The following is a 27,301-nucleotide window of genomic DNA, read 5'->3' as shown; positions in this document are numbered from 1 at the left end:
TGCCTGCCTCATTCTCCCAAAGTGCTAGGATTATAGGAGTGAGCCACCAAACCCAGCCAAGGTGTAGTTTTATAATTAGCACCTGTGTGTCTATCTATTCCTCAGGTGAGGAATGTAGAGTCAGTTCAGGATAGAGGCAAAATCATTTTGCGAAATATTTCCTCGTGGTCCTAGAATTGGAACTAAAGCCATGGAATAGTTCTTGGATATTTTCCACCATGGGTGTGAAATCGCTGGCACTTGCCAGCATTCAGACAGAGTGGTATCAGAAGCCAGCGCTCACCATTTGGCTGGAAGGACGTCTTACCTCCCGAGGGGGTGCAAGAGGGCACAAGGCCACCCTGTAGGTCTCTCAAGCTGTGGTTCTGGAGCCCTCCTCCAGAACCTAAAGGTTTCTAACTTTCAGTTTGGGCCACCCTTTTCAAGGAGGAAATTGGAATTTTTAGGCCACTCTTTTCTAAGGGGATTGGAATTTTTGAGCAAAACTCCTTTCCGTGACTTTTTCTTCATAACTCATGACAAAGAATCTATTTCAGCCCATGATCTACAATGCAATTGATGGGATCATTTGCAGTGGCTGCTGAGCTACTGCAGGCAGGGTTGGTGTTCACTGCCCGTGCCTATGAATGGAAAGCTGGAAAGCACTAAGTACTCGCCTTAGTCTGGTTATCAAAATCTGTTAGGTCTTTTTCACCTCTATTGTAAAGTTGAATAACTGAGGTTCAGAGAGTTCCCCTCACTGGGCCAGCATGACACAACTCAGGAGGGAAAGGGACAGGATCCAAACAGTTGTTTCTGATTTTAGACTTCTTCTTGCTGTCTAACCAGCAGCTAGGTGGCTTCCTTTCAGGCATCACTATTGAAATGAATGCTTTGGCACACAATTTGCAAGGAAGATAAATGTGCGGAGTGACTGTACTTTTAGAAATTCTAATTCCAGTGGTACCAGTAAGTACAGACAGTCCCTGACTTAGGATGGTTCAGCTAAGAATTTTTTAACTTTATGACAGTGCAGCAGTGATAAGCATTCAGAAGAAAATGGTTCGGTATTCTCCTGTGATGCTGAGCAGGGGTGGCAAGCCACATCTCTCAGTCAGCCACGGGATCGGGAGGGCAAACAATTGAGACTCTACAGGGTTTTGTATTGCTGGGTGATTTTGCCCAGTCGTAGGCAAATGTAAGTGCCTGAGCAGGTTTATGGTATGCCAGGCTAAGCTATGGTGTTTGGTAGGCTAGGTGCATTAAATAGGTTTTCAACTTACTGTATTTTCAACTCATGATGGGTTTAATGGGACATAATCCCGTCATCCGTTGAAGAGCTTCTGTTTAGTTCTGGGATCTTGTACAGAATGATGGATGGTAAATGGCCATAATTGTGACAAATGAAAAGAAAATTAATATATAATCCAGTCATTCCTGCTGTACACATGTAATTACACTGTCTTTTCTTCTATGTGACATTTTAAATTTTTTTACTGCTTTCACACAAAGAAATGCATTTGTCCATCACATGTTTTTCAAAGCTTCTTGTTCTTTATGGAGATGACGACTCCTTTTTTAAACTAAGAATTTGCATAGGGTTATGAAATAAATTGCCTTTTCCTTTTAATCACTTTGACTTAGCAAACTACTTCCTGTAAGCTTTGGAAAACATTTCTTAAAATAATGTCAGATGTTTTGGGTACATTAAATTTTTATTTTAAAAAATCTAAAATGCATTTTTTTCCAGTGTCTTGGGTCTGGTGGATTTTTAGCATGGTCACCATAATTTCTAACCAAGCTGTTATATTTGGAATGCCATAACTGGCCCTCCATACTTTATTTAAAAAGGAAAATAAACTGTGAAATCTGGTGTGTGTATGTAAAAAATTATGCCCTTTACAATCCAGGGTTTTCTTTATATATAAATTCTACTTGAACTAAAGAATTATGAAGGGACTTGCCGTGCTCCAACATGAAGGTGTCAAGGAGAAGAGAGAATCCTTCAGAAAGAGGTGTTACTGTGTGAAACCACTGAGGTTGGCACACGCCCCACTGCTGTAAGACATTGTTAAGCATTAGGAAAGACAGTGAGGTGGGTTGACTTAGCAGCATGGGCTTATTCCAAAATGAGCTCTTTGAGCAAATAAAAATGTCCCTGACAGCAGAGGCTTCTAGAACTGTGGGGTTAATTTAACTCAAGTCGGGGGTTCTGTTGGCTGCCTCAGTCGGAACGTATATAAGGCTGTGACCCTGGGATTGGCTTTGCACTTTTCAAGTTTCCTATTGAGAATCTGCTTTCAGATAGAGTAAGCTCTCTGTTTTAATGGGGCCTTTTGAAATGGGTCACCTGCTAAGCTTAAGGAGCGTGCATAGTGATCGGCTGTTGCCAGTATCCTGAGGGTACCACCAGATGTGGAAAAGCTTCAGGAGCGTGGATTCTGTGTTCATGACGTGAATGAGTGGGTTCTCTTGAAGACTGATGAACAATTCAGGATCTGCCTTATAAACCTTGCTGTGATAAGACATGGTCACTGGGGTTTAAGCTGGATATGCTTCCCAGGAGCTGATCTGGGACTTTCGATTTCTCTTACAGAGAAATGTCAATTAATGCCCCAGGTGGACTGACAAAGGGCAGGATGATCATCATTTCAACCTGAACTTCCCCAGATACCAATAGAGTGCCAAATGAGTCTGTGCCCACCCTGCTGTGGAGGAGAGGCACATTTTAATTCTCACTATAGCTAGGTAATATCTGGGATGATGGAAGTTCTATTAATGGTTGCTCTTGGGAAAAGGCACTAGAGGAAAAGGGGATGTCTGGGTAAAGGACCTTCCTCCTTCCTCATGTTATCCCTCTGTTTTCAAGTTTAGAGACATCCATTTCCTTGGTAAAAAGCTGAGGCCAGAGAAGCGTCTTTGAAGCCAAGAAACTCCCTGCTCTCTGGCCACCCTCCCCCTTGAGGGTCACATATCTGCCTGCAGCAGTCTCAGAAGCAGATATGCAGCCCCACCTTGGTCTGGAAACAGGAGCCTGGGAAGTGGGCTGTTAATGTCCTTGCTTGTGGGGGTTGGCAGCGAGGAAGAGGCCATGAGGCAGCAGCACATGCAGAGAAGGATATCATCCTTGGGTCTGGGGGTGACCCCTTGAACTAGGTTTCTTGAAAAGCCATAGTTTAGTCCTCTGAATGAGGACTTCAGCAGTTTTACCTTCTGGGCTCCAGATCATAGGATGTTAGCCTACCTTCCAAGAAGTCCCTGGCCAGATGGAACCCAGGCCTTGCGTTCCATCCCACTCTCAGGCAGAGTTGGGTCATTCATGTTTATTGTAGTCAGTTCATGGGGATTATCAGTCCCACATATGTATGTTTCACATTCCAGAATACTTGGTGGTTAGCTGAGGTTTCATTATCGTTCACTCTTAGCTAATTTAAATAGAGATGGGATTTTTCAGATACCTGTATTCAAGTGAGGATAATTTGTTTGACCCTCTTCTAGTTCAATTGGGACTGCTGGTGGATTCGACTTATGGGACGTTCAGCAATAGGCAGAGACATTGACCATACAAAAGCCCCCAGATTGTTGCTATCTTGACAAGAATCCTAAATGTTAAAGATCTCCAAACTCTGTTTCTGAAGTATTGTTTGGGATGCATAATGAAAAAGTGTGGCTTCATGACAAAGTTTATTTTCATCTACTCTCTTTCTTCTAGGGTCAGCTTAAACTTGGACCTGGATTTATAATCCTGTTTTGGAGGCTTATTATCTCTATTTTTACTCTTCATTAATTGTGTTCACTCTCTGTACATGCTTGAGGGGTCTGAAGTGCATCAATAGTAACAACTTTAAAAAATAAAGAACTTCTTTTCCTCCTCTTCCTCCTTCTATCTCCTGAGTTTCATCTTCCCCAGAGTCATTATCATCATGCTCACACAGGCACTGGCTGACCTACGTATATTTCTTTTCTTTTATGTATTTTGTTGTACATTATTTACTTTGTACACATTAATCCCAGATCCACTTTCATCAATGGGCCACAGTTTCATCCAAAATTGGGCAGAGCCAAACACCTCACATTGCGTATATCTGAGGTTCTTGCAGATTTTATGTAGTTATAGGTTGATTGGGTAATGGATTTATATCATTGACCTTTTGATTGGACTCCGTAGGTTTCAGCACTCTGGCTTCATAGACTATAAAGAACTGGCTAGAATATTTTGATGGAAATAAATTTAGACACAAGATCTATGGTGGCTGCAGCAAATGCATACTCTTCTATAATGACATTTATGCTTCCATACTCATCTGTACTGATTATTTGAATCGCTGATAAGCCTCTCTAGACTTAAAATTGTGGTATGACATCTTTAAGAAAATATCATTTCACTCTACAAGTATCTACCCTATAGATTTGGCAATATATGTTTATTGAAGCAAGACAGCAGGCTAGACACATCCCAGAAGACCAATAGATTAATTTGAGTGTCCCCATGTGGTAGTAGTGAAGACTTTTGAGCATCTAAGTGCCTCTCAAACCACAAATTCATCTTTCTTTTTCTCTACTCCACTTGAAACAATTGTAGGTGATTCTGTGGATGGGACAATGGTGTCAGTCTTCGGATGTACTCCCTATCCTCTGTGAAGTCTCTGAAATAGTAGTTGTTGAGTTCTCGGACACTTGTCATCAGGATCTGCTGATTAGAGCACATCCTCCTAAGAATCGTTGAGTTTTACTTGTGCAATAATTTTGGCTTTCCTTATGAAATCTAGCTTTGCCAAGTGTGTGTTCTACTTTCATTTTTAGCTCATGATGAAACTTCATTTTGCTACATCAAACCAGAGCTTTTCCTTTAAAAGCCTTCCTGAGCATCCTCAATAATTTTAGGTTTTTACCTCCAGATAATAAATGGACTGCTGTTTTTTCCCTTTGTCCCACATACACTACTGTAATTTTGATCAAAGTGAGAATTAGAATAAACCAAGTCTAGCACCTTTTCCCCAGGAGCTTAAAATGCTCCAGGAAGTACTCACTGGGCGTCCACGTGTCTGACTCTGTAGCCTTCACTGTACTGAGAAAAACGTGATTACATACTGGATGCTTTAAAGTGCCTGGATTAACCCAGTTGCCAATGAGAAGCATAGATCCTGCGTTGCTCTGCATCCTTCCTTCTTCTTGAATTCAGTTGGGCTGTTGAGAACACTGAAATTTGCAATGGTTTGAATGTTTGTCTCCTCTGAAATTCTTGTTGAAACTTAACCCCCAATGTGAGAGTATTGAGAGATGAGACCTTTAAGAAATAATTGGGTTACAAGACTTCTGCCCTCATGAATGGATGGTTCATTCATGGATCAATGGATTAATGGGTTGTCACAGGAGTGGGACTGGTGGCTCTATACAAAGAGTAAGAGACAGCCATACTAGCACACTCAGCCCCCTGGGCATGTCATGCCCTGCACTACCGCTAAACTCTGCAGAAAGTTCCCACCAGCAAGAAGGCCCTCACAAGGTATAGCCCCTTGACCTTAGACTTCTCAGCCTCTATAACTGTAAAAATAAATTCCCTTTCTTTATACATTACCTAGTTTCAGATATTCTGCTATAAGCAATAGAAAACAGACTAAAAAATAAACCTCAAACTCTAGACCTTACTATTACAAAACCAAAAATGCCTTCAGCTCTTGGTATTTGTGTGAGGCAGTGTTGAGCATAGAAAATGTATAGACATGTCCTCTATCCTCCTGTGGGATACAGTCTGAGATGGAATGAAATCAAAAGAAAATAAACACAAGTTTTAAGAGGTGCAGGCTGGGCGCGGTGGCTCATGCCTGTAATCCCAGCATTTTGGGAGGCCAAGGTGGGCAGATCACCTGAAGTCAGGAATTTCAGATCAGCCTGACCAACATGGAGAAACCTCGTCTCTACTAAAAATACAAAAAAAAAAAAAAATTACCTGGGCGTGGTGGTGGTCGCCTACAATCCCAGTTACTTGGGAGGCTGAGGCAAGAGAATTGCTTAAACCCGGGAGTCGGAGGTTGCAGTGACCCGAGATTGTGCCATTGCACTCCAGCCTGGGTGACAGAGCGGGACTCTGTCTCAAAAGAAATAAATAAATGAATAAAATAGAAGGTGCAAAAGAAGGTCCATGAGTAGAAGTGAATGCTTCAGAAGTTTAGCATCGGGTGAAGCAGGCACTTGCAGGAGAAGGCTTTTGCACTGGACCTTGAAGAATAGCCTGAGCTTCTCAAAGGAGATCTCATTTGGTGGAAGGAGATCTCAGGAGAAGGGATAGTATGTGGACAAAGTACATCCTTGGGATGCAAAAGGGGTGTTTTAGAGATGTTTAAGCAACTTCTGAATGGAGCACAGAGAAGAAAGGACCAGGACCGGGACCTAAACTTATATATTGGGAGATTTCTGCTACAGATGCAGATGACACCTTTGTCAAAAAGGGACTGACAGTTCCGGTGCTCTGAGGTTTAGAATTCAGCTCTCTCACTCATTCTTGGGTGGCCTTGGACACTTCATATCCACCATGTGAGTTGAGTGAGTTATCTATAAAATAGAAAAAGCAACAACAGCAAGGAATAGTGCAGCAACCAAGAGATCTTAAGTGCTCCACAAATATCAAATTAGGACAATTGGTGTTTAAGCCTAGATACTGAAGTAAACCACAGCTGTACCTTGCTCACATCTCACTTTGTGACGGAAAGTTTTTTGAACGCACTGTATTCTAGACACCTGATATTATGAAAACATGGGAGTTTATTATTTTATTGTACCTAGTAAACATTTACCAGAAGACTTAAAGGGCATTTGTTTTGCTTTCCAATGAAGGTGAGCTGCTACCCTGGTGCCCTATCCACCAGATCGTCTCCAATGGCACCATGCCACGCAGATGCTCAAGTTGGCAGTTTTCTGCTTGAACTCTCCCAATGACAAATGTGATAAGATTTGCTTTTTTAGATAGCAGCTGCATCTTTCTTCCGTTCCCTTCGCTTCCTTTGGGCTCAGCAGTTTTCCTTTTTGCTCCAGATAAATTGCTGTTAATTTAAATGTACTGCAGATCCTTGCCATTTTATGGCTGATTGCTTCTGAGTAATAGGAGGAAAATGTGTGCATGTTTGAATGTAAATAAATTTAAATGAGTTGTGAGCCAATGATAAAAAAGCAGAGCACTTCACTGTCCTTCGACTCCCTTCTTTTCCCCATCTTTCCCTTTGAAAAGGTCAATGAGTAGATCCTAAATCAGCAAATAGCAGAGATTGAGTTTTAGGCCACGTCCGGTTTCTTCCTTCTCTGCTTTCCACTTTACATCCCATTTCTCACCTAGCACCTGCTTTATCCTTGTTCCTATACAGCTCAGCTAGTGTGTGCAATGGTGACAAAGTTTCTCTAAAGTTGTTTTTGGTAAAGGAGCTGGTCTCACGGTAACTACCATGCACCATCGGAATGCAACAAATGCTTCAGAATGTCACATTGTCAAAATATCTATATTTCAGGCTCATAAGCTAGACAGCTCGTTTGGCTGCTAAACCCACAAGATGTTCAGCCATTTGTTGTGGTCTAAAAACTTTCCCCCTCACTAGGAGAAAATAATCTTCTATTGTTTTATATCATTTTGTGGTCCTTTGAGTTTTTTATAATATGAGAGGGCAAAAGTTATGAGATCCTGGTAAGCAAATTGGGGCCTGGATTGAATTTTGCTATCAATCTCTCTTGACATCAAATTAATTTTTCAATATGTGGTGAAATATCTTTAGTCTGTCCTCAGTATGGGACGATCAAGGGTATGAAAGAGTAGGATGACTTGCCTTCTTTGAGGTGAAGGGTGGTGGAAGTGGCAGTTTTGAATGCATATTGCTTACAATTGCAACAGGCTGGCTTTTTCTCAGAAGAAAAATACCGTATGTGTTTTTATGGCGGCTTCACGTGTTTTTATTGCATGGGCGTGTGGAGCTGAGATCTACTTCTTTGGGAAGGATGGGTCACAAAAGGCAAGCACAAGAAGGTTGCAGAGGGACACTTGACACCAACTGAAACAGGGGCCAGGACAGTTGCATCCTGAATGAGTGGCAATAGTCCAATAGAACTGTCATCTAGCAAAGTTAGCTGTTTCCCAACTGTAATAATTAGTGAGCCTGGAGGGGCTTGTGGCAGGAAAACGGCAAATAGAAACAAGAAAGAGAAGCCTGGTTAAGTTCCTGCTGTAAACATGCTGGGATTAGTAAACTCTTGGAGTTCCTGTGTCATAAACCCATTGGAAATAAGGCTTTCTACCAGCAGTTTAATCGTTGTGTTATGGAGTCAACAAATCTTTTTATTCTAGGTTCATGCCTAGAATGTCTATATCACTAACTTTCTCATATTTTTATTGACAATGTTGACATCCTTATATTAATTCTCACATCGTTTCAGTGGGAAAGAATTTGAGCTCCACCCTTTTAAAACCTAAGAAGTTTGATTTGTTAATTTGGCATGCTCGTTCTCCGTGCCATAGTGCACTCTTAAACTAGCTCAGCCTCTGTTAGCCTGGAGGCGAAACTTTTAGAAGGACACTGGAGAGAGTTATGAAGGAGAATTAATCAGCGCCACTGAGTACTTCCTAAATTCTAAGGGCTTTGTGGGTGATTAAATCCGTAAATGATGTTTGGCATCTGTACTGAGTTCTTTTGGAAGGGCGGGAGAGAGAAATGCCATGGAAATTAAGCTCTGTGGACTCTTTTAGCATTGTTGTAAACGATGACACAGATTGGTGGTGGTAGTTACAGTTCTGGAGGCAGATGACACCAGCACTTGGCAGACCAGACACCAGGTGGAGGATGATGGAGAGTCTGCAGGGTTGGGCTTAGAGACGTCTTCCAAAGTTGAACTTGAAAATGTCTTGGAGATTTCTATTATGACACCGTCTATTTTGCCATTTATGGATCTAATAAAGATTCATGCAAACTAAACACAGAATTATGTGTACTAGAACCTTCCCTGTTCCACTGGGTTTCTGTGGGCAAGTTCAGTGAAAGCTCACTGTCTCCTTCTTGCACTTTGTCCTGGCAGACTGGCTATGGAATCGAGTTTCTGAGTTGGAATCTGAGCTTCATCACACACTAGCTATCGGACCTTGGGCAAGCTGCTTCACTCTCTGGGTCTTAGTTTCCTCACAGTAAAGAGGTCACAATAGTAGAACTTATCTCATAGGATTATTGTGAAACTTAAAAAGAATAGTTTGGTCACAGTGCTAAGAAGAGAACCTGGCACAAAGTAGATTCATTGTCATTTAATGAGCAAATTATTTACTCATCTTTCTCCATCTGTGGGGTAATGAAATATTTGAGGGCAAGGAACTGTATTTTCTTTATTTTTGTAATATTTATTACAGTGTCTTCTGTTTGGTTGGTGCTTAATAAATGTTTGTAGGATTATGTTAGGTATTATACATTATATTATTTATATATTATTATATATAATATATACATTTGCTATATGTCTTATAGATATAATATATACATATACAATATACTGCATGTTGTATGTTATATATTATATGTTATATAATAAATATTACATCTCCACATGTGTCATATATTTGCTATAGTACTTAAAGTTGGCAACTAATTAATTATTTTATATAAGGATTCTTGGAAAAGAATCTAATTTATATTGTCCAGTATTTCACCAGTTAAAGTTAGCCAGTTCTCTGGGCAAGCTGCTGAGTAAATCAGTTCTTTTAGAAATAATTCGCTAAAATTAGTTGGGGACAGAAAATCAGGATTTGAGTAGATAGGTATTCTTGAAACTAATTCCCCCACCCATAAAGAGCAATATTAGATTGGTGCAATAGTAATCACGGTTTTGGCCATTACTTTCAATGGCCAAAGCCGTGATTACTTTTGCGTCAACCTATAAGTAAAAATTCTTCAAGCGTCATCTGTAGTGTACACAGATTTTTTTCCTCCTTAAAGTAAGCTGCTAACAGCTGATACAGTTGTGGGTGGAGCTGTATGCAGAAATTCTTTGCATTTCTTTCCCTTGTTTCATGTACCATGTAAAATCAGTTTTAAGTTTAAGCCTAAGTTGCTCAATAATGAGATGCACATTTTCCCCAATTTCTGTTCTGTTATTATATATTGCTCTATGTTTTAAAGTATATTCCATGTTGTGTCTCATTTTTTATGTTTATTTATTATGTTCATTTGAAAGTTATTGTATTTGTATGTTAATTTTCATTGATTTTTTCTTTTGAGCATGACTTATGTTTTATTTTGTGTTTCTTTTAGGTTTTGTTTTGTTTCATAAGATCCCACTGGATGGGTAGCTGAAATAAAGGAAAAGACAGAGAAAGGGGCTGTGGTGCTTGTTGGTTGATGCTGCCCTGTAAGCTGGACTCTTGGGACTGCTGTTGGCTTATCCCGGGAAGTGCTGCTTATCTGGGGTTGTCTGGTAGATGTGGGTGGTGTTTGGAGGATGTACTATATGAAGCCTGCATATATTGTGAGCTGTGATTGGGGAACACCAATGCAGAGGCAACTCTCAGGCAGCTAAGCGGCACCTCAAGAAAACATGTTAAATTAATGCTTCTCTTCTCACAGTAGTTCAAATACAAAACTGAAATGAAATCCCATTGGATTGTGCTTCTCTTCTGGAAAGTGTGCTTTTTGACCCTACTGGACATTTATTGACTTAATTGCTTCTGTTTATTAAAGTTGACCTGCAAAGTTAAAAAAAATTTAAAGTTGGGAACAGGTCTAAGTGCACACTAAATAGTCTAATCTACATGTAACACTTATTTTAATATGATTTTCTGTACTCTAATCAGCACTGAATTCAGAAGTTTTGACTTTTTCACCTGTAACACAGTGACTAAAAGAGTTAAGAGCATATCTACCATCACTTTGGGGACTTGGTGGTGTTATTAAAAGGTTATTTCCTTTACTGTCAATAAAGGTCCAGATGTTTAGCTTAGGTCTGAGAGTCAAACAATGTTGAGGATTGCCTTAAAGTTCCTCAGCCAGCAAAACAAAACAAATAAACGAAAAACATTTCAAAAGAAGAAAAACCAGAACAAGCAGCAGCAGCTGTTTGGTTGGGGCTATAGATTTAGGTTAGGCATAGTCAATTTCAGAATAACTAAGAGTGGAATATATGCATATGGTGAAATTATAACCTTGCCCTTTTTTATGCGCCCTCTGTGATCCACCTGCTTTTTAGAAGTCTGTCGAGTGAGAAGGCCACAGTATCTCATGCTGTTTGCATTACAGAACTGCAGCTTTTCTACTCTGAAAAGACCCGGGAGCAGAATGGCTGGCCCGCTGTGAGCAGGAGAGGAGATTCTAAGAAAGATAGTCCCCCTGCAACATACTGTCATACTGCTGGGTTTTCATGGGTAGGAAAGCTTGTCCTGACCCCAGCAGCAAAGAGGTGGCAGGTCGCTAATGAATATGTGCTTTATAATGTCCTTCTTCATTGCTGAGAGGGCAGCCTTAGAGCTACAGATTTCTACATCCCCCGAGTCTGACCCATGGACAACTGTTTCATTCACTTTAGCATCATAGTGGCCTTCATATGCTTTGTTCAGTCTGTGTCAGGCAGTCTCCTTGTCCTGAAGAGAGGATTGGCTATCCCCACCCCACCCCACCCTGCTCCTTTTTTGTCAGGAGGACTTCAAAGCCAGGCCTGAAGCATTTTGTTTGAAAACACAATCAGCTCTGACTGTTAGACATGCACACAGATGCCATAGCTGGATTGGAAACATTGATATTTTTAAATTAAAAAAAAATAGTTGCACAAATGTTGCAATTTAGCTTTAACGTTCTAAGCTTTAACTTTAGATTTTTAACCAGTCTAACATGGTCAGAAACATCGTTTGAATCTTGTGTAAACCAAGGCATTAATCTTAATAAACCAGGATCCATTTAGGCACCACTGATATAAAAAGGATATCCATAATGAATACTTTATACTGTATCTTTTACATTAGCCACTAAATATGCTATTGCTTGATGCAGACCTTTCACAGAATCCTATGGATTGCAGCATTTAACTTGGCTCCTCCATACCCATGCCTTAAAGAGGGGCAGTTTCTCAAAAGCAGAAACATGCTGCCAGTTCTTAAGTTTTCTTCCTAACTCCATTTGAGTGTAAGGGCAGCTGGCCCTCAGTGTGGGTAGGCCTGAATATTTTCTGAATTCCCATTTTCTTGTTCACTGCTAAATGACAGTTTCTGTCATTACTTAGATTTCAATCTTTCCCAAAGGTGTTGATTTACAAAGAGGCCAGCTAATAGCAGAAATCCTGACCCCTGAAAGAAAAATGAAATTCAAGCTGTGAGTCAGGCAGGAGCTCAGTATGGCAAAAGTTCTTAAGAATCGGCCATTTGGTGCAAAAATAATTTTTTTAAAGCTTTTATGTTATTCCATGGAGCCATAAAAAAGGCGATGGATTGTTTAAGAACTATTTTAAAGTTTCTCAGACCCAAAAAGGAAAAAAGAAGATTTGTACCCAACAGCTAGAAGGATTGAAAGATAGATTTTTGTTTTAAAATGGAAAGAAATGGACAGATAGGCGATTTAATATATCAAAGATCAGTTGACATCTCCTAGGAAACGATGAAAACAGCAGGCTATTAGAAAATTGTCTCATATGGTTCTGGTGTTCTTATCTTTCTTTTAATCCCTAAAGATCCCAATCAGTAACATAGCTTCTCTTTTCTATACTCTAAACCACCCCTTTTCATCTTTTTTATTTTTATTTTTTTTGAGACGGAGTCTTACTCTGTCACCTATGCTGGAGTACAGTGGTACGATCTCAGCTCACTGCAACCTCCACCTCCTGGGTTCAAGTAAATCTCCTGCTCAGCCTCCCTAGTAGCTGGGACTACAGGCGTGCACCACACCTGGCTAATTTTTATATTTTTAATAAATACAAAAGATCAGGTCTTGATCTCCTGACCTCATGATCTGTCTGCCTCAGTCTCCCAAAGTGCTAGGATTACAGGCGTGAGCCAGAGCTCCTGACCCCATCATTTTGCTTTTTATGTCCTTCATAAGAAATGTGCGTTTTAGAGCTTCCTAATGGCATGTGTTGTATTTTTGCAGCATTAGAAAAAGAGAGGCAGCATTTTTGCTGAAATAGGTCTATCACTCTCCAACTGAAGGTTCTGGCACTTGTGCCAGTCAGGTCTCCTAAATGAACAGAATGGTCTGGGTGAGCCGATGCCTGCCCTTCCAGAGGGGCCACTGTTCCTAGCTGTAGCCAACTGTGCGCCACGGAATGGGAGCCCAGGTTTCCAAATCTTGTGATTTTTTTTTTTTTAGCAGAAACATGAAACCTGGATTTTGTGTGAAATGTCCCTATTGTTAAAAAGTTGGCTCAGTTATTTTTAAAACATTTTGTAAGCCAACAAAAGTCTGTGGACTGCCAGTTTGTTACTTTAATCTTAAAACATGATCATTGTTCTTTCACTGTATCCTTCTGTCTTTCCTTTGCAAATTTATTTTTCTTTCTTTCTGACATTGCCATTGAGGGCTTTGTTACCACAAGCTAAGAAACTGAGTTTAACAACCCAGTTATCAGGAACATGTCAATTACCTTTGCTCCTCTCCTATGATTCCTACCTCATTGTAGCCCTCAGCTGTCTCCCCTTGCCTGGAATTCTGCCCCAATGTCTCCCCTCAATCCATTCCCTATTTGGTCCTACGCCCGTGTAGCCAGAGACGTCTTAGCAAATCCTTCCTCCTGTTATGTCTGACACAAATTTCTTTTCAGCAGTGCTCACGTCTCTTGGCCCAGTCAGATGCTGCCAGGTTTAGTTGGGAAAGTATATGTCCCACTTTCATGGTTGCCCTTGATGTGGTCCAGGTTCAGTGTCCTATTATATTTACTCATGGCTCAATGGGGGCCTCCAGAAACCCTCTCAAACTGCTGAGCTAGACTGAGAAATGCGTCCATTATCATCACATGACACACCGTCTGTGATGACAAAAGTATGAACAGTCTGAGGCTAAGAAAGATTCATCTCACAACAGGAAAAAAAAATCCCACCACACAAAGGAGTGAATTGATTCAGGGGTTTTCACTCCCAGTCTCCCAGCAGGGACTAATTTCATTTCTGACCCACTAGGTTTTCTTTCTAGAAATATGTAGCAAGGACAAGAACTAAACTATCCCAGCCCCACCCAGCAACACAGAACACAGGAGTTTGCTTTTGACTTCTCACTCTCCAAGTAATCCCGGATTAGACCCAGAATGGCTGAGGCTTGGAGGGTCTCCTCAGACGGAGCAGAGACGACACCTATTCAGCGGTGTGTGGAGTAAATAGCTCTAGGAGCTCCAGACAGGAGACCAAGTTCACGCCAGGTGCGAGAGAGAGCATAATGGAGGGAAGCCTGCTTTGTCTCTTTTCTTTTCTCTTTATTCCTTTAGACCACCTGACTTTTTCCCCTCTCTCTCCCTAGTATTCTATATTGACTCCATGACCAAGTGAGAATTTATTTTTGTTTCATTGGTTGTTTTGCAGAATTAGAACACACACAACACTTTATTCAAAATGGAATCAAGATACTACACAGGACCTGTGCTTTCTTCCTTTGTGTGATTTACAAACACCTCCACCTGTTTTGGTGCTAGCTGTCTAGAACTTCTCACTGCACTAGAAGTTCATTTCATCTTGTTTTGACGTCTAGACTCTAGATACAAAGGGAAAGCTGGACTGAGGACAAGCAATTCCATATAGTATAGCGTCTTTCAGGGTGCATCCAGCCACGTGGGCAGGGCCAGTCACATCTAGTCTGTGTCCTTGGAGCCCCTGGAGTTGTGCAGCTTAGCTGACTTGACTCCAAGGAAATTAGCACAGAAGTAACCACTCTATTAAGTGTGTTCTGCCATGCTCACATGCCTGTAGTACCTGCGTACTATGCCAGGTTCATCTAAAGGCATATAGGAAGATTAAGGACTCTTTTGGGCAGACCAGGAATTGAATTTGCTGCTGGGTGCTGCCGGACTAAATTTGGTTGATAGAACTCCCAGCCCAGGAAAGTTCCATAAAAATGGCTGTCGCAGAAGCAAATTTCCCACTAAAGTCAGTTCATGTTCAAGTTTTGGTCTTCAGAGACAAAGGAACCTCCCAGCCACCTGATTTTGATGGTGAAGTAACTCTAAGTTTAATTCAGGCTAGTATTGCAGTGTAGCCTTGGCATGGCCATGAATGAACACCCAGATTGTGTTGAACCAATCCCCACCCCAAACTACTGACTATGGCTGCAGTTAGTTTTTATGGGGAAAAAAAATATGTGAAAAGCAAATAAAAGAACAGAGATTTTTTTTTTAACCACCTTTATTGTAAGACGGTCCATTTGTGAATTGAGTATAAACAAATACAAAGTAAAAAGAGATTCCTAAGAAAGATCAATCCTTGAGTTTCACCCACTTCACGCTCAACCATTTGCTATAATCCAGAAGCAGTTTGTGGATCATTCTCATTCCCTGTTTTTTTTTCCTATAATGTTCCAGGTTTAAAAGTCATTTTTCCCACGTTTTCTGTAAATAATGGATAATCTTTTTTTAAAAAAAATTATTTTTAGTGCTGTTTTAACAATGTGGATAGATCATAAATGTACTTGCTGAATTCAATCATTTTTAACAAGCCAATAAAGTTTGATAATTCATCTCCATGTGTCTTGCATTCTCTGTAGACCTTGTGTACTTCCTCACACTTCTTCAAGTGTGTGCTGTCGCCTGAGTGCCCTTGGTTGTGTTCAGAACTGAAGATGTTAAAAGAAATTGTGTGAGAAATGTCACTGAGAGTTTCAGGGGAGTCCCAAACATTTCAGATTCTGTAATAAATTATCCCCAAAAGAACTTTTAAAATTCCTGTCAATATGAATTGTCTGTTTATTGTTGACTGATTCTTGCATCAGAAATATTTTCGTTGGCTAAAAGGCAATACTTTAAGAAAAAAAAGCTTATGGGAATTTTTTAAAAACCTCAAATTCTATAGCAAAGCCCTTTGGTATTTTAAAAACTTGAAATGATTCAGGTCACAACAAGAGGGTATACTCAATGCTCTGTTTCTCTATTCTAAATGACTTTGTGGACATAGAAACATAATGACTTGTAGTTGAAAGGAGAGAGAGGGGAACATGGTGGATGTAGAGGAAAGATACCATGAGACCCTCACTGTTAGCATGGTGCCTACACTCCATGTCCCTTTTGTCTCCATCCTCAGCTCAGCTGCATGGTTCCTGCCCCATTTTTCCCTTTGAAAACAGGAAGTTTTGTAAGACTGCAGGCTCTGATTCATTTGAGCCTGCTGTCCCCTTCTGTTAACACTGAAGGGGTTTCGCTCTAAACTGGACTTGGGGATTGGAAAAACTAATCCATTATAAGCTAATGCTTTATCAAGCCAAGTATACTAGCCCTCTTCTAAAAGCCCAGTGTTCAGTATTAGTGACTTGTGCTTTTTCCAAACTCCCTTCTCTCTCTCTCTCTCTCTCTTTTTTTTTTTTTTTTTTGAGACAGAGTTTTGCTCTTGTTGCCCAGGCTGGACAACAATGGCGCAATCTTGGCTTACTGCAACTTCCGCCTCCCGGGTTCAAGCGATTCTCCTGCCTCAGCCTCCTGAATAGCTGGGATTACAGGCATGAGCCACCACGCCTGGCTAATTTTGTCTTTCTTTTTTTAGTAGAGAAGGGTTTCTCCATGTTGGTCAGGCTGGTCTCGAACTCCTGATCTCAGGTGATCCACCTGCCTCGGCGTCCCAAAGTGCTGGGATTACAGGCATGAGCCACCACGCCCGGCCCCAGACTTCTTTATTTGTTGAACTGAGAACAGGTTACATCTAACATCAGAAGGCCACATGATAATTTGGAGTGGCACGCACTTGTTGCAGGCTATGCAGGTTTGAATCCCCGCTATGCCCACAAATGAGATAATCATGGAAAGCTCTTTCACTGCTCCATGCTTCAATTTCTTTCTCTGCAGAATGAGATGATGGTAATAAGAAGAGTACAACATTTACCTCACTGGACTCTTATAAGAGTTAAATGAGATGGCTCGGATAAAGCCCTCAGCTTACTGCCTGGCAAGTGGGACACTCGGTATTGCTAATAACTAATATTTCAAAGGAGCTCTGATTGGCGGGTCATTGGGTGTACCTCAGTAAATGTCCACGAATTACAAACCCACTTACAGGTCTTGGTCATAAGCAGATTGGTGGTTGCAAATAATGGAACCCAAATGAAAGGAAACTTCACTCACTGGGCCATCTTGGGTGTGGCCCAAGCTGTGAAGGCCACTGTGGAATTGTTTCAGGAGTTATTAGGATTCTCCTCTTGAATTCTTCTCTCTATGCAGCCAATTCTCATACAATGATTCTGCCTCAGGTGTGATTTTGATGAAATAAAAGGATCTGGTTTATTTGGCCAGTATCATAATAGTTCCATGAGTCTGAATGATGGTCTGTCATTTGCGAATTCTTGGAGAAACAACATTGAATATCTTACACTGAATACAGATTTCTTTTTATAATGTCAACAGAGACTGCATTAACTTTAATTTTTGAATTATCTGTTTAAAAACCTTTGGCTAAGAATGTAAATAACAACTTGGCCAAAAGATTGTTTCAAAGGAAAGACAGTTTCAAGTTCCTTCAAGCCTTAGAAACAAGTATTCACAGGCAATAAGTTATGAATAACTAGATTATTCTTTTCCTTCCTGAAGTCATTTCTGGTAATAGCTCCGGGAGGCCACACATGATTGTCTTAGCTGGAACGACTTCATGTTTGAAGTCATAAATTTCATGTTCTTAAAAGAACTTCATAATTTACGCTTTTTTCTTATCATTAAATCACTTTAAATCAGTGGCACTGATGTTTTTCTAGCACTTAATTTAGGGCAATTTTACTGTTGCCAGCACCTTTCCTAACACATCCTTTAGTGAGCTCTACCACAGGACCTAAGAGATAGTGATAAGTAGCAGGTATTGACTTCACACCCAAGTGCTTCATGATCCTCCCAGCAACCTTATGAGGCCAAAGCTAATTTTGCCTATATTTTAAGATTAGGAAACTGAGGAATGGGGCCAGTGAGGGACTTGCTTCAGGTTACCTAGCTAACAAGTTAACACCGGGATTTGAGTTCAGGGAGGCTGGCTGTGAAGCTGGTGCTCCCTATGTGAACTGGACTCTTGAACTGGGCTGGGGCTAGCGTGAGGTCAGCCAGGTCCCTAGGGCACAATTTGAAAGATGGTGATAAGTCTTAGGGTCATGCAAGTGCCTGGTGGCCACTCCTACTAGCACTGGCAGTTGTGTTATTGTTGTGGCAAAGTAGAATTTTAAGGTTAACCTAAGTCACTGGAGAGGCACCCCTTGATCCCAGCGAGTCCTCAGGTATTTGTGCCATGAGCAAATCCTTTGCAGATCTTGACTTGCAAGTATGTGGCACAGTAGTGAAACTGGCACATGCTTTTTAAATTTTACCTTATGAAAAAGAGAAGTTGCATCGAGCCTGTATTCAGTGCTAATTAGTTAATGAAAACACCAGAGCATGTTTGCTTTGTCCATTGTAACCAAAGATGGGTTTGCTGGTTTTGATTGCCTTCGGGTGAATTTTCTCATCACTCTCAAACTTTAGTACTTCCCATTCTTTTGGAGTAGTCCCTGCTCTCCGATGAGTGATCTTGAGGGAAACCTCCTGGCGAGTGGAAAGGGCCTGGTGGGAAAGGGTATTGAGGACACATCCTGCCACCTCCATGAACAGGATCCAGACATCAGAACAAGGTGGTGAAAAATGCCTGCACTGTTCCTTGCCTTTCAAACACCCAGAGGCAGAGCAGCGTTGGAGCAGCTTGGTCACATCGATGCGCCTGTCCTCGAATGTCCCGTCTGGCAGCCAGTGATTGAGAGAGACTGCCAAGGGCACATTCTAATTTCCCAGTCACTTGGTCAGGTCCCATCTCACTCGCTACAAGACCCTGGAGCCTGTGTTTACTGAATTAAAAGCTCCGCCTGACCATAAATTAATAAACAGTAAGTTCCCTCTCTCTCTCTTTTAAAATTTCCATCCTGTTGCCAAGGAGGAAAGGAGAAACCTCTTTTGTGTTTATTTACCATACTTTCTTCTCTTTTTAATAATTCTTATCATGCTGTAATCAGTCTTGCTGAATTATTAAATAAAAACATAGGCCACAGCTGTTTGCTTTAAGGATTTTAATTCAGCCTCAGGTAAATTCATGCAATTTCACCTCAAGCCCCTTGAGTCCAGGTAGGAAGTACAGAGTCGCCAGCACTGTTTTACCTTCTGTGGGGAGTTCTAGGTTTTCACATGAACTAGGACACAGCCTCTGAGGGTGCTTCCAGGCTTTTCAAAAACTGATCTCAAGGCAGATTTTCCTCTTTGCATTTATTCCAGGCTCCTGGCCTTTGGGAAGGTTGATTGATTACCTCTCCATCACCCTGCACTCCATGCTGTTGAATTGAATGCCACATCTAATTACATGCAGGTCTCGTGCTGGCTTCTCAAGATGTCTGACCAGTGGGGAGCACTGGCAGGTCTCAGGTAGAGGAGGCATTCAGGGTATGTCTGCTGTGTTCCGCCTGCTGAGGAGCCAGCCTTAAACAGGCTCAGCCCTCTCTATCTAGAGTCCTGCAGAATGGCGCCTCCTCTGTGGCTCCAGCTCTCGCTGGGATCCAGCAAAGCTATTCTCCCCTCCTGAACCTCCGTCCCTAGAGGTGGTAAGGGCTTCCCACGCTTGTCAGTCTCTGAGTGCCTATTTCCTGTTTGTTTCTTTACCCCACCCATATCTCTCTGTGGCCCTACAATATATCTCTTCATTTGAACCATATGGGGTGAGTTATTTTCTTTTGACGAAACCCTGAGACATATGTTATATTCTTTAATATATGATCTCATTTTATCTTCTATCAAATCTCTTCCAACTCCAGTAAATATTTATTGTCAATTATAGTTGACCCTTTAACAATGTGGGGATTAGGGGCACCAATCCCCTGCACAGTTGAAAATATGAGTATAATTTTTGACTGCCCCAAAACTTACATACTAATAGCTAACTTTTTTTTTTTTTTTTTTTTTTCCAGACCGAGTCTCGCTCTGTTGCCCAGGCTGGAGTGCAGTGGTGCGATCTTGGCTCATTGCAAACTCCGCCTCCTGGGTTTAAGCGATTTTTTTGCTTCACCCTTCCTCTTAGCTGGGACTACAGGCATGCACTACCACACCTGGCTAATTTTTGTATTTTTAGTAGAGATGGAGTTTCACCATATTGGCCAGGCTGGTCTTGAACTCCCAACCTCAAGTAATCTGCCTGCCCCAGCCTCCCAAAGTGCTGGGATTACAGGCATGAGCCACTGCACCCGGCCAATAGCTTACTTTGGACCAGAAGGCTTACAAATTCCATAAATAGTTGGTTAATACACAGACTAGTACCTGCATATATTTTATGCATTCATGCCATGTTTAACTTTTTGTTAATTTTTTCAATATTTCTAGGTTACAAGGCTTATCTATTAATTTTTTCAAATTATTTCAGATCTACAAAAAAATTCCAATATATTAATTGAAAAAAATTTGTGTATAAGTGGACCTAAGCAGTTCCAACCTGTATTGTTCAAAGATCAAGTGTATACATTAGCCAGTGGGCTAGGCACTGGGAGGTACCTCCACAAACCAAGCAAACGCTATCTTTCACCTTATCGGTCTAATGGTAATGTCTATAATGTTGATATTATTACTGCCCATAATTTGCATATGAGAGAATGATGGCTTAGAAAGTTAAATGACCTGTCCAAGGGCACAAGCATCAGATTTGTCTGCCTGTGAAATCCCTGCTTCTGGCATTGTTTCTCTGAGGCCAGTAATTTTCCTTTGTCCCTTGGGTGTCTCTAGGCTGCAAGTTCTAAGCTAGCTAACAGACCTCTGCTCTTCATTTCAGTGGCTGTAATTATTCCTGACTTCGTCTAAATGCATAAAGTATCCCTTTCCTTGTAAACTGTTTTATTTACTTTCCCTTTTATCTTTTTTAAAAAATCATTTTCTTCTCTTTTCTTCCAGTTCTCTTTTTACTCAAGACAAAAGCCGTAAATATACTTTGTCCTTTCTTTAATTTCCACATTTTAAAATTTCAAATTGGTTGGGTGGAATGTACTTAGATTTTGTATTTATGTGTGTGTGTGCACAAGAGGGAGAGCTAGAGGCTCAAGCAAGGAAAGGACACAAGAATTCGTACACACAGACACACACACACACACACACACACACCCCTATGGAATAGGAACACCGCATACTTTCAGCTCTGTTTGATTAAATGGGAATCTAATCCCAGTACATAGACCATTTACCATCATCACCTCCTCAGCGTTCAATGTGCTATAACACTCCCAGCTTCTCTTAAAAAACTTTCCATGTTGTATTTTTTGCTCTTTGTTTTTACTTCCTTATAAATAGCAAGAAGTTTTGCTGAGAAGAAATGATTACAAATCCCAAAAGGTTGGTGTTCCGTTCTGAGCTCCAAGATGTAAGGATTGAGTGGATTTCAAACTTGGCAAAATTTCTGACTTGGCAAATGCTTCCATCCTTATTTATGACAGCTTGGAAACTTCCATTTTCCAGGGTTTATAAATGATGCTGCTGATTTTGTCTCCTTTTTTTATTTTGCTGTGAATTATAAAATAACCAGCCTGAAGGTTTCCTTATAAGTTAACCCTCTTAGTAGAGATTGACAGAGAGAGAGAGAGAGAGAAAAGAGAGAGAATGTGTGTGAATTGTTGTGTTCTTTCTTTTCTTGGTTATGAGGTACATTTTACATATTTCACAAACCAGTTTACTTTCCTTTTTCTGCCTTTCAACAAAATGAAAATCTAGAAATATTGAAGTTTAGAATACAGAGAGTGATAACTTGTGGTTGTCATTGTCACCACAAAGGACTTCTTGGCCAGCAGTCCTCTAACGGATGATAAATTTCGTCTCCAAATAGCAATTTAGCATTTAGAATTCTGGATCAAGATAGGTAATGCATAGAGTGTCAAAGAGTTTTTTCTAGTGGTGTGAATAGACTATTTCAGGGGGTCTCCATGCCCATATTCTTAGAAAATTGTCCAAGTGGATGAAAAACAAAGAAGTTGTCACCTTCTTTTTCCTTGACCCCCCTCCTCCCCCTGAAGCCTTCTTCTTTTTCTTTTTCTCTTTCTCTTACCTCCATACGCAATTCCTCAAAGCCCACTCATCTTAGATTTCTGTTGTAAGTGCTTTTTCGTGTGGATTCATGGGACTACGCAGAAATTGGGAGCCTGCTTTTATTGGGTAGAGTAGACAGATTTTGCCAAATGGGGGCTGCAGGAATTTTCCAGTTCAGAATGTGTCCTCTCAGAAGCAGACACCAAGATGGAATTAAAGCTGCAGAGATTTTTATCAGGAGAAACTCTTGGGTGTGCGAAAATGGGAAGGGTATCTGAGCGCAGGAATGTGCAAGAGCAGAAGACCACAATGCAAGCAGGACTGCGGGTGAATAAGAGAGGGATGGAGGCTTAGGTGAAGCACCCTCGACTGCCGTTCACTCTAGGGAAATATTGGCAAGGCTGCTGGGGAGTCTTTGAGCTAAATCAGCCATCAGAAGACTACCTTGTCTCCCAGGATGTTCCTGCCTTTGTATTTCCACCACGCTCACTTATTGCCTCTGGAGCTTGGCCTCTGTGTGAATGAGGTGATAAATTCCCTCGCTTTGGTACCCTTGGTCAACTATATTCCCTGGCCTTGAAGTTCTACAAGGTGCATTCTCAACTGCAGACACTGTCTTATCTGAGGTCCAGTTAACATATGTGCTTGTTAACGTCTGCTTGCCATCTCTCTGTAAAACATAATGACCAACCTGCCCGGCACCCTGAACATTCCTGGCTGAACATCTGGGTTGAGTCCTTAAGGACCCTCCACTTCCTTAAATGACCTCCTGCCAGTTTCATTGGTTAAAAGCGCTTCTACTAAAATCATTATTATTTTTTAAAAAAGTACACAGCCTGGGCAAGTCAACATTTTGAAATATTTAACATGTAATTTTTGAGCTGTAGCCATCCTTTTATTTACAGCAACATAAAACAACATCTGAAACTAAGACCTGCTTTTGTTTTTCTCGCCTACATACTAAAACCATAAGTGATTTTATTTCATTTCATTTTGTGTTCCCCATCAAACAAATGTCCTATCATGGCAGCTCTTGTTATTGGTTCATATTCTTTCAGAAGAGTGTTTATGGAAGTGTGACATCAATGCCTTGCCAGGCATGAGGACAGAGTCGGAGTGGTACAGAGTGATACATCCTCTTACACAATTACCCTTGTACTTCAGCAGCTCTCGCTTTGAATTGTTTTCAAGGAAAACGAGACCTTATTCAGATTCAACCAACTTTATTGAGTACTTTCTTTGTGCTAGACCATAGGTTCCTGATTCAAATGACGACAGGTCGAGTAGTCCTGGGCATGAGTAGCTGGGCTGGAGGGGAATGCCCCATGCTCAGGGTAGGGCTGCCACCAGCCCAACCCATGTCAGTGTGCAGGAATGAAAGCCCAGGGTTCCCAAATCTTCTGATTTTTTAAGACCAGGGGATATCTGGGGTTTTATGTGAAATTTTCCAGTTTTTAAATGTTGGCAAGGCCCTTCATATTTTTTAAAGTCTCTTTGAGCCAAACATAACAAGTGTTGATGCCAAACGTTGCCGTTTGTGACTCTCCTGCTGGACACTCTGCTCGTAGCTTTCAGAAGTGGTTTCTTTACAATATCCCTGACTAGATTCTTGTCTTAAGTCATCTGCTTCCTGGAAGCAGATGCTGAGATGAGGATTCACGTGCAAGTAATTTATCAAGGATGTTCCTGGGAAAGGAATGGGGAAGCAGGACAGTGAGGGAGGAGGAGCTAAGCAGGAATATTATTTGAGCCAAAGTCTTGTGGAGGTGGTTTCAGCCAATCATTTAAGTTATCCTTCAGAGTTGTCCCACCCTGAGCTTAGGCAGCTGGGCTTTCAAATGTGTGCACCTGTCAGACATTAGCTGAGGGTTGCAACAGGCAAAAATGGGCTCCAATAGCTCAAGGGAAGTCATCCAGAAAAGTGATGCAGGTACTGGATGTTGCCACGTGCGGGGCACACAATGGCAGTAACAGTGGTTCTGAGGCACCCCTCATCCTCCACCACCAACAATCTGTGGCTCTCTCAAGTCCATAGGCTGAGCCAGAATTCAGAAACTGTTCCTTTGACTCCCTGTCCAGTGCTTATTGGCACCCTTTCCACCTGCTTCTTACTGAGGTCAGCATGCAGAATTCAGATCATCTTAGAACCTGGCCACTTGGTGTGTTGGCCCCGGGCTGCTAGCTCTTCTTTGCCTGTAGGAATGCATGGAGAGAGGATGGCATGGCTGTTCAGAGGAGGTGGGCAGCCCAACAGGACCTAGAATGGGGCTCGGGAGCCCCCAACCTTGTAGGTAGCCCTAAATGGGCTCCACAGAGAGGCTGAGGCTGCTCTCTGTTCTAAATTTTTCTTGCTAAGTTTGGTAATTTCGTACCTGAGATGCAGGCAGTGTTTCTGGGTGCTTTGTGCCCCGATGAGTTCTGGGGCTATGAGACACACTTGTTCTTCTGCTGGTGAGGTAGACCTTTTGGGGAAATAGGCCAGCAGCTTCTACATCTTGCATCGCAGTGCCACAGTATACAGGCTGTTTTCTTTGGAGAGCTTAAAGCTGTTCATGGATTTAATTTGGGGATACACCCTCTAAAATCCAACCAATTTCCCTTGAAGGAAATCTATCAGATTTGACAAGAATAGGCAGAAGCTACAGCACCATCTGTTAACCAAACACCTCTGGATTTTGCGGGTTCCAGAGGCAAAAGAATCAGATTGTTGTTGTTGTTTTTAGCTGAGTTCCATTACGTGTGCCCAGACACACCTGCCTTGTGTCTTCTGCTGTGGTAGACAGTTTGCTCATCCTTCCAACTCCTGGATTACCTGGGACAGTTTTCCTCTCCCTAGCCCTTTGAATGTGGTTCCAAAATCAAGCCAAGTCTTCCTCATCCAAACCTTTCAAACCGGTACATTTTGTGTACCCCGCTCCCTTCCCCCTCCTCCAGGCCCTCTGCAGTTGAGAGGGCCAAGCTGGTCTTCTCTTTCCCCTTCTCACCATGCTGCCACCCCTGAGTCCCACATTATCTTCCCAAGATGCAGGTTGGAGCCTTAAGCAACTTGAATGGCTGAGTAGATCAAGTCCAAGCTTCTCAAAAGAGCATTCCAAGTTCAGGACATTGTCACTGCAGCCATGCCTTCCCCACCCACCACCTCTGGTCCACTTCTGCAAGCTGCCCAGTCCACTTGGTTTGACCCTCTTTCTCCCACCGCCCTCAACTTATTGATTGGGTGACCTTGAACTTGGCACTTAACTCTCCAAGTCTCAGATTCGTCCTCAATAAAGCAAGGGTGGGGTGACTAGGATAATTAAGTGGAAAAAATGTCTAGAAAGTCACTCAGACAGCATGGCACTTAGTAACAGTACCAATGACCCTTGCAATGATTATCATAATTATTACACATCTTCCCAGGCTCAGTCTGAGCCCCACCCTCCTAGAAGGTGCCACAGAATTCTGCACACAGAATGGCACCTTCTTTCCTATACCCCCATATTAATAATTGTGCCATAGTGTTCATCTGGTGAGAGGAGCTTGGGTCTGCTGTTGCTTCATTAAACTGCATTGCTCCAAAGCATTAGAACACATGCCACTCTTATCAAAGGTGCTCACTGTGCTTTCACAAAAGCAAATGAAAAAGATGTGATTCTCAGTTGAGTTCGCTTTTGTTGAGATGTGCGAATGTTTCTGAGTAAAGCTATGTGGGACCTCATAGCTGAAAGGCTTGATCAGAAATAGGGAGCTTCTGAGGCGGGGGAGATTAGTAAAGCTCTAGGATTCTGAATGGAGCTAAATTCCCCGCCCCCACCCCACATGGACAGCACAAACAAACATCTCCAGAGAACTTCTTCAGGATGTGAACCAGGGGCTGCCATAACAAGTTACCACAAACGTGATGGTTTACAACAACACAAATGTATTCTCATCATTGTGGAGTCCAGAAGTTTGAAATTGAGATGTTGACATCATTGGTTCCTTTTGGAGGACCCGAGGGTCTCTCTTAGTTTCTGGGAGCAATTCTCAGTGTCTTTTGGCTTGTAGCTGTATCACTCCAGTCACTGCCTCTGCCTTCAGCTCACCTTCTTCTCCCTGAGTCTGTGTCCTCTCTTCCTCTTATATAAATTGTCATTAGATTTACAGCCTACCCTAAACCCACGATAATCTCATCCCAAGATCCTTAATAACATTTGCAAGACCCTTATTTCCAGGTAAGATTGCTGTCACAGGTTTCAGAGGTTAGGATGGACAGATCTTTTTTACAGGCCATCATGTAACCCACTACCTAAAGAACAGAGTTGAACTGGGAAGTTGATAGCACAATGGAAGGTACATGGTATAGATGCCAAGCAGATGTGAATTACAACCCCTGTTGGGCCCATGATATGAACGTATCCCCTAACCTCACTAAGTCTCAGTTCTCTTTGCTGTAAAAGAGGGATACTAGTTTCTACCACATAGATTGTGAGAATAAGAATGCATGTATCTAGTACCTAGTAGATTCACAATACAGTTATTGTCTATAGCTATTATCACCATTCATTCATTTAATAAACATTTGAATCTCTGGATATCAAGGTGAAAAAGACGTAACATATGGCTTTTAGTCATAAAAGCACTTAAGAGTTTTGTGTTTGTTGAATGAATAAACAAGTGTTAGTATCTGAAGCCTATCAGAAGTATTTGCCTTGTTCCAAGCGACAGAAGGGGGTTCGGCAGGTCCTCCTATGCACTGCTTGCCTGCAGGGTGAATGATGGTGATGGTGATGCCAGACGTTAAAGGAAGCTCCTATTTTACACTAGTCTTTATAATCCTTAAAGAATACCATTGCATTGTCATTCACTTCAGTGGTTCACACAGCTGGTCATCAGAGTGAATTCTATCGGGAATTCATATCAAGAGGCAATGTGAGGTGTCCCAACTAAAGAAAAAAAACTTAATAGCACAGAGCAAAGTGGGACCAGGCAAGTAATAGCTAAGGGAGGAGAGAGAGGAAGCCCCTTAAAAATGTGTGTCTTGGCTGGGCTTGGTGCCTCACGCCTATAATCCCAGCACTTTGGGAGGCCAAGGCAGGTAGATCACAAGGTCAAGAGATCGAGACCATCCTGGGCAACATGGTGAAACCCTGTCTCTACTAAAAATACAAAAATTAGCTGGGCATGG

General features: G+C 41.7%; 1 protein-coding gene across 12 annotated transcripts in view; it reads left to right on the top strand.

Annotated features, from left to right (window-relative positions):
• Positions 1–27,301, top strand: part of NTRK2 (neurotrophic receptor tyrosine kinase 2) — a 349,352-nt gene that overhangs the window by 125,499 nt on the left and 196,552 nt on the right. For 2 of the 12 annotated variants that reach the window (XM_017508535.2, XM_037731367.1), the window contains one exon: positions 10,251–12,459. The exons of 9 other annotated variants lie outside the window; for them this stretch is intronic. In XM_017508535.2, the coding sequence (XP_017364024.1) occupies positions 10,251–10,288 (38 nt within the window). In that variant the 3' untranslated portion in view covers positions 10,289–12,459. Of the gene's footprint in view, positions 1–2,575; positions 2,650–10,250; positions 12,460–27,301 lie in introns of those variants that run through there. One more of the 12 variants, XM_037731366.1, reaches the window with a different exon arrangement.

This window comes from Cebus imitator, unplaced genomic scaffold (assembly GCF_001604975.1).
Source record: "Cebus imitator isolate Cc_AM_T3 unplaced genomic scaffold, Cebus_imitator-1.0 Scaffold394, whole genome shotgun sequence".
In the NCBI taxonomy this organism is placed as follows: Eukaryota; Metazoa; Chordata; class Mammalia; order Primates; family Cebidae; genus Cebus; species Cebus imitator.
This window is presented reverse-complemented; position numbering and strand designations above follow the sequence as displayed.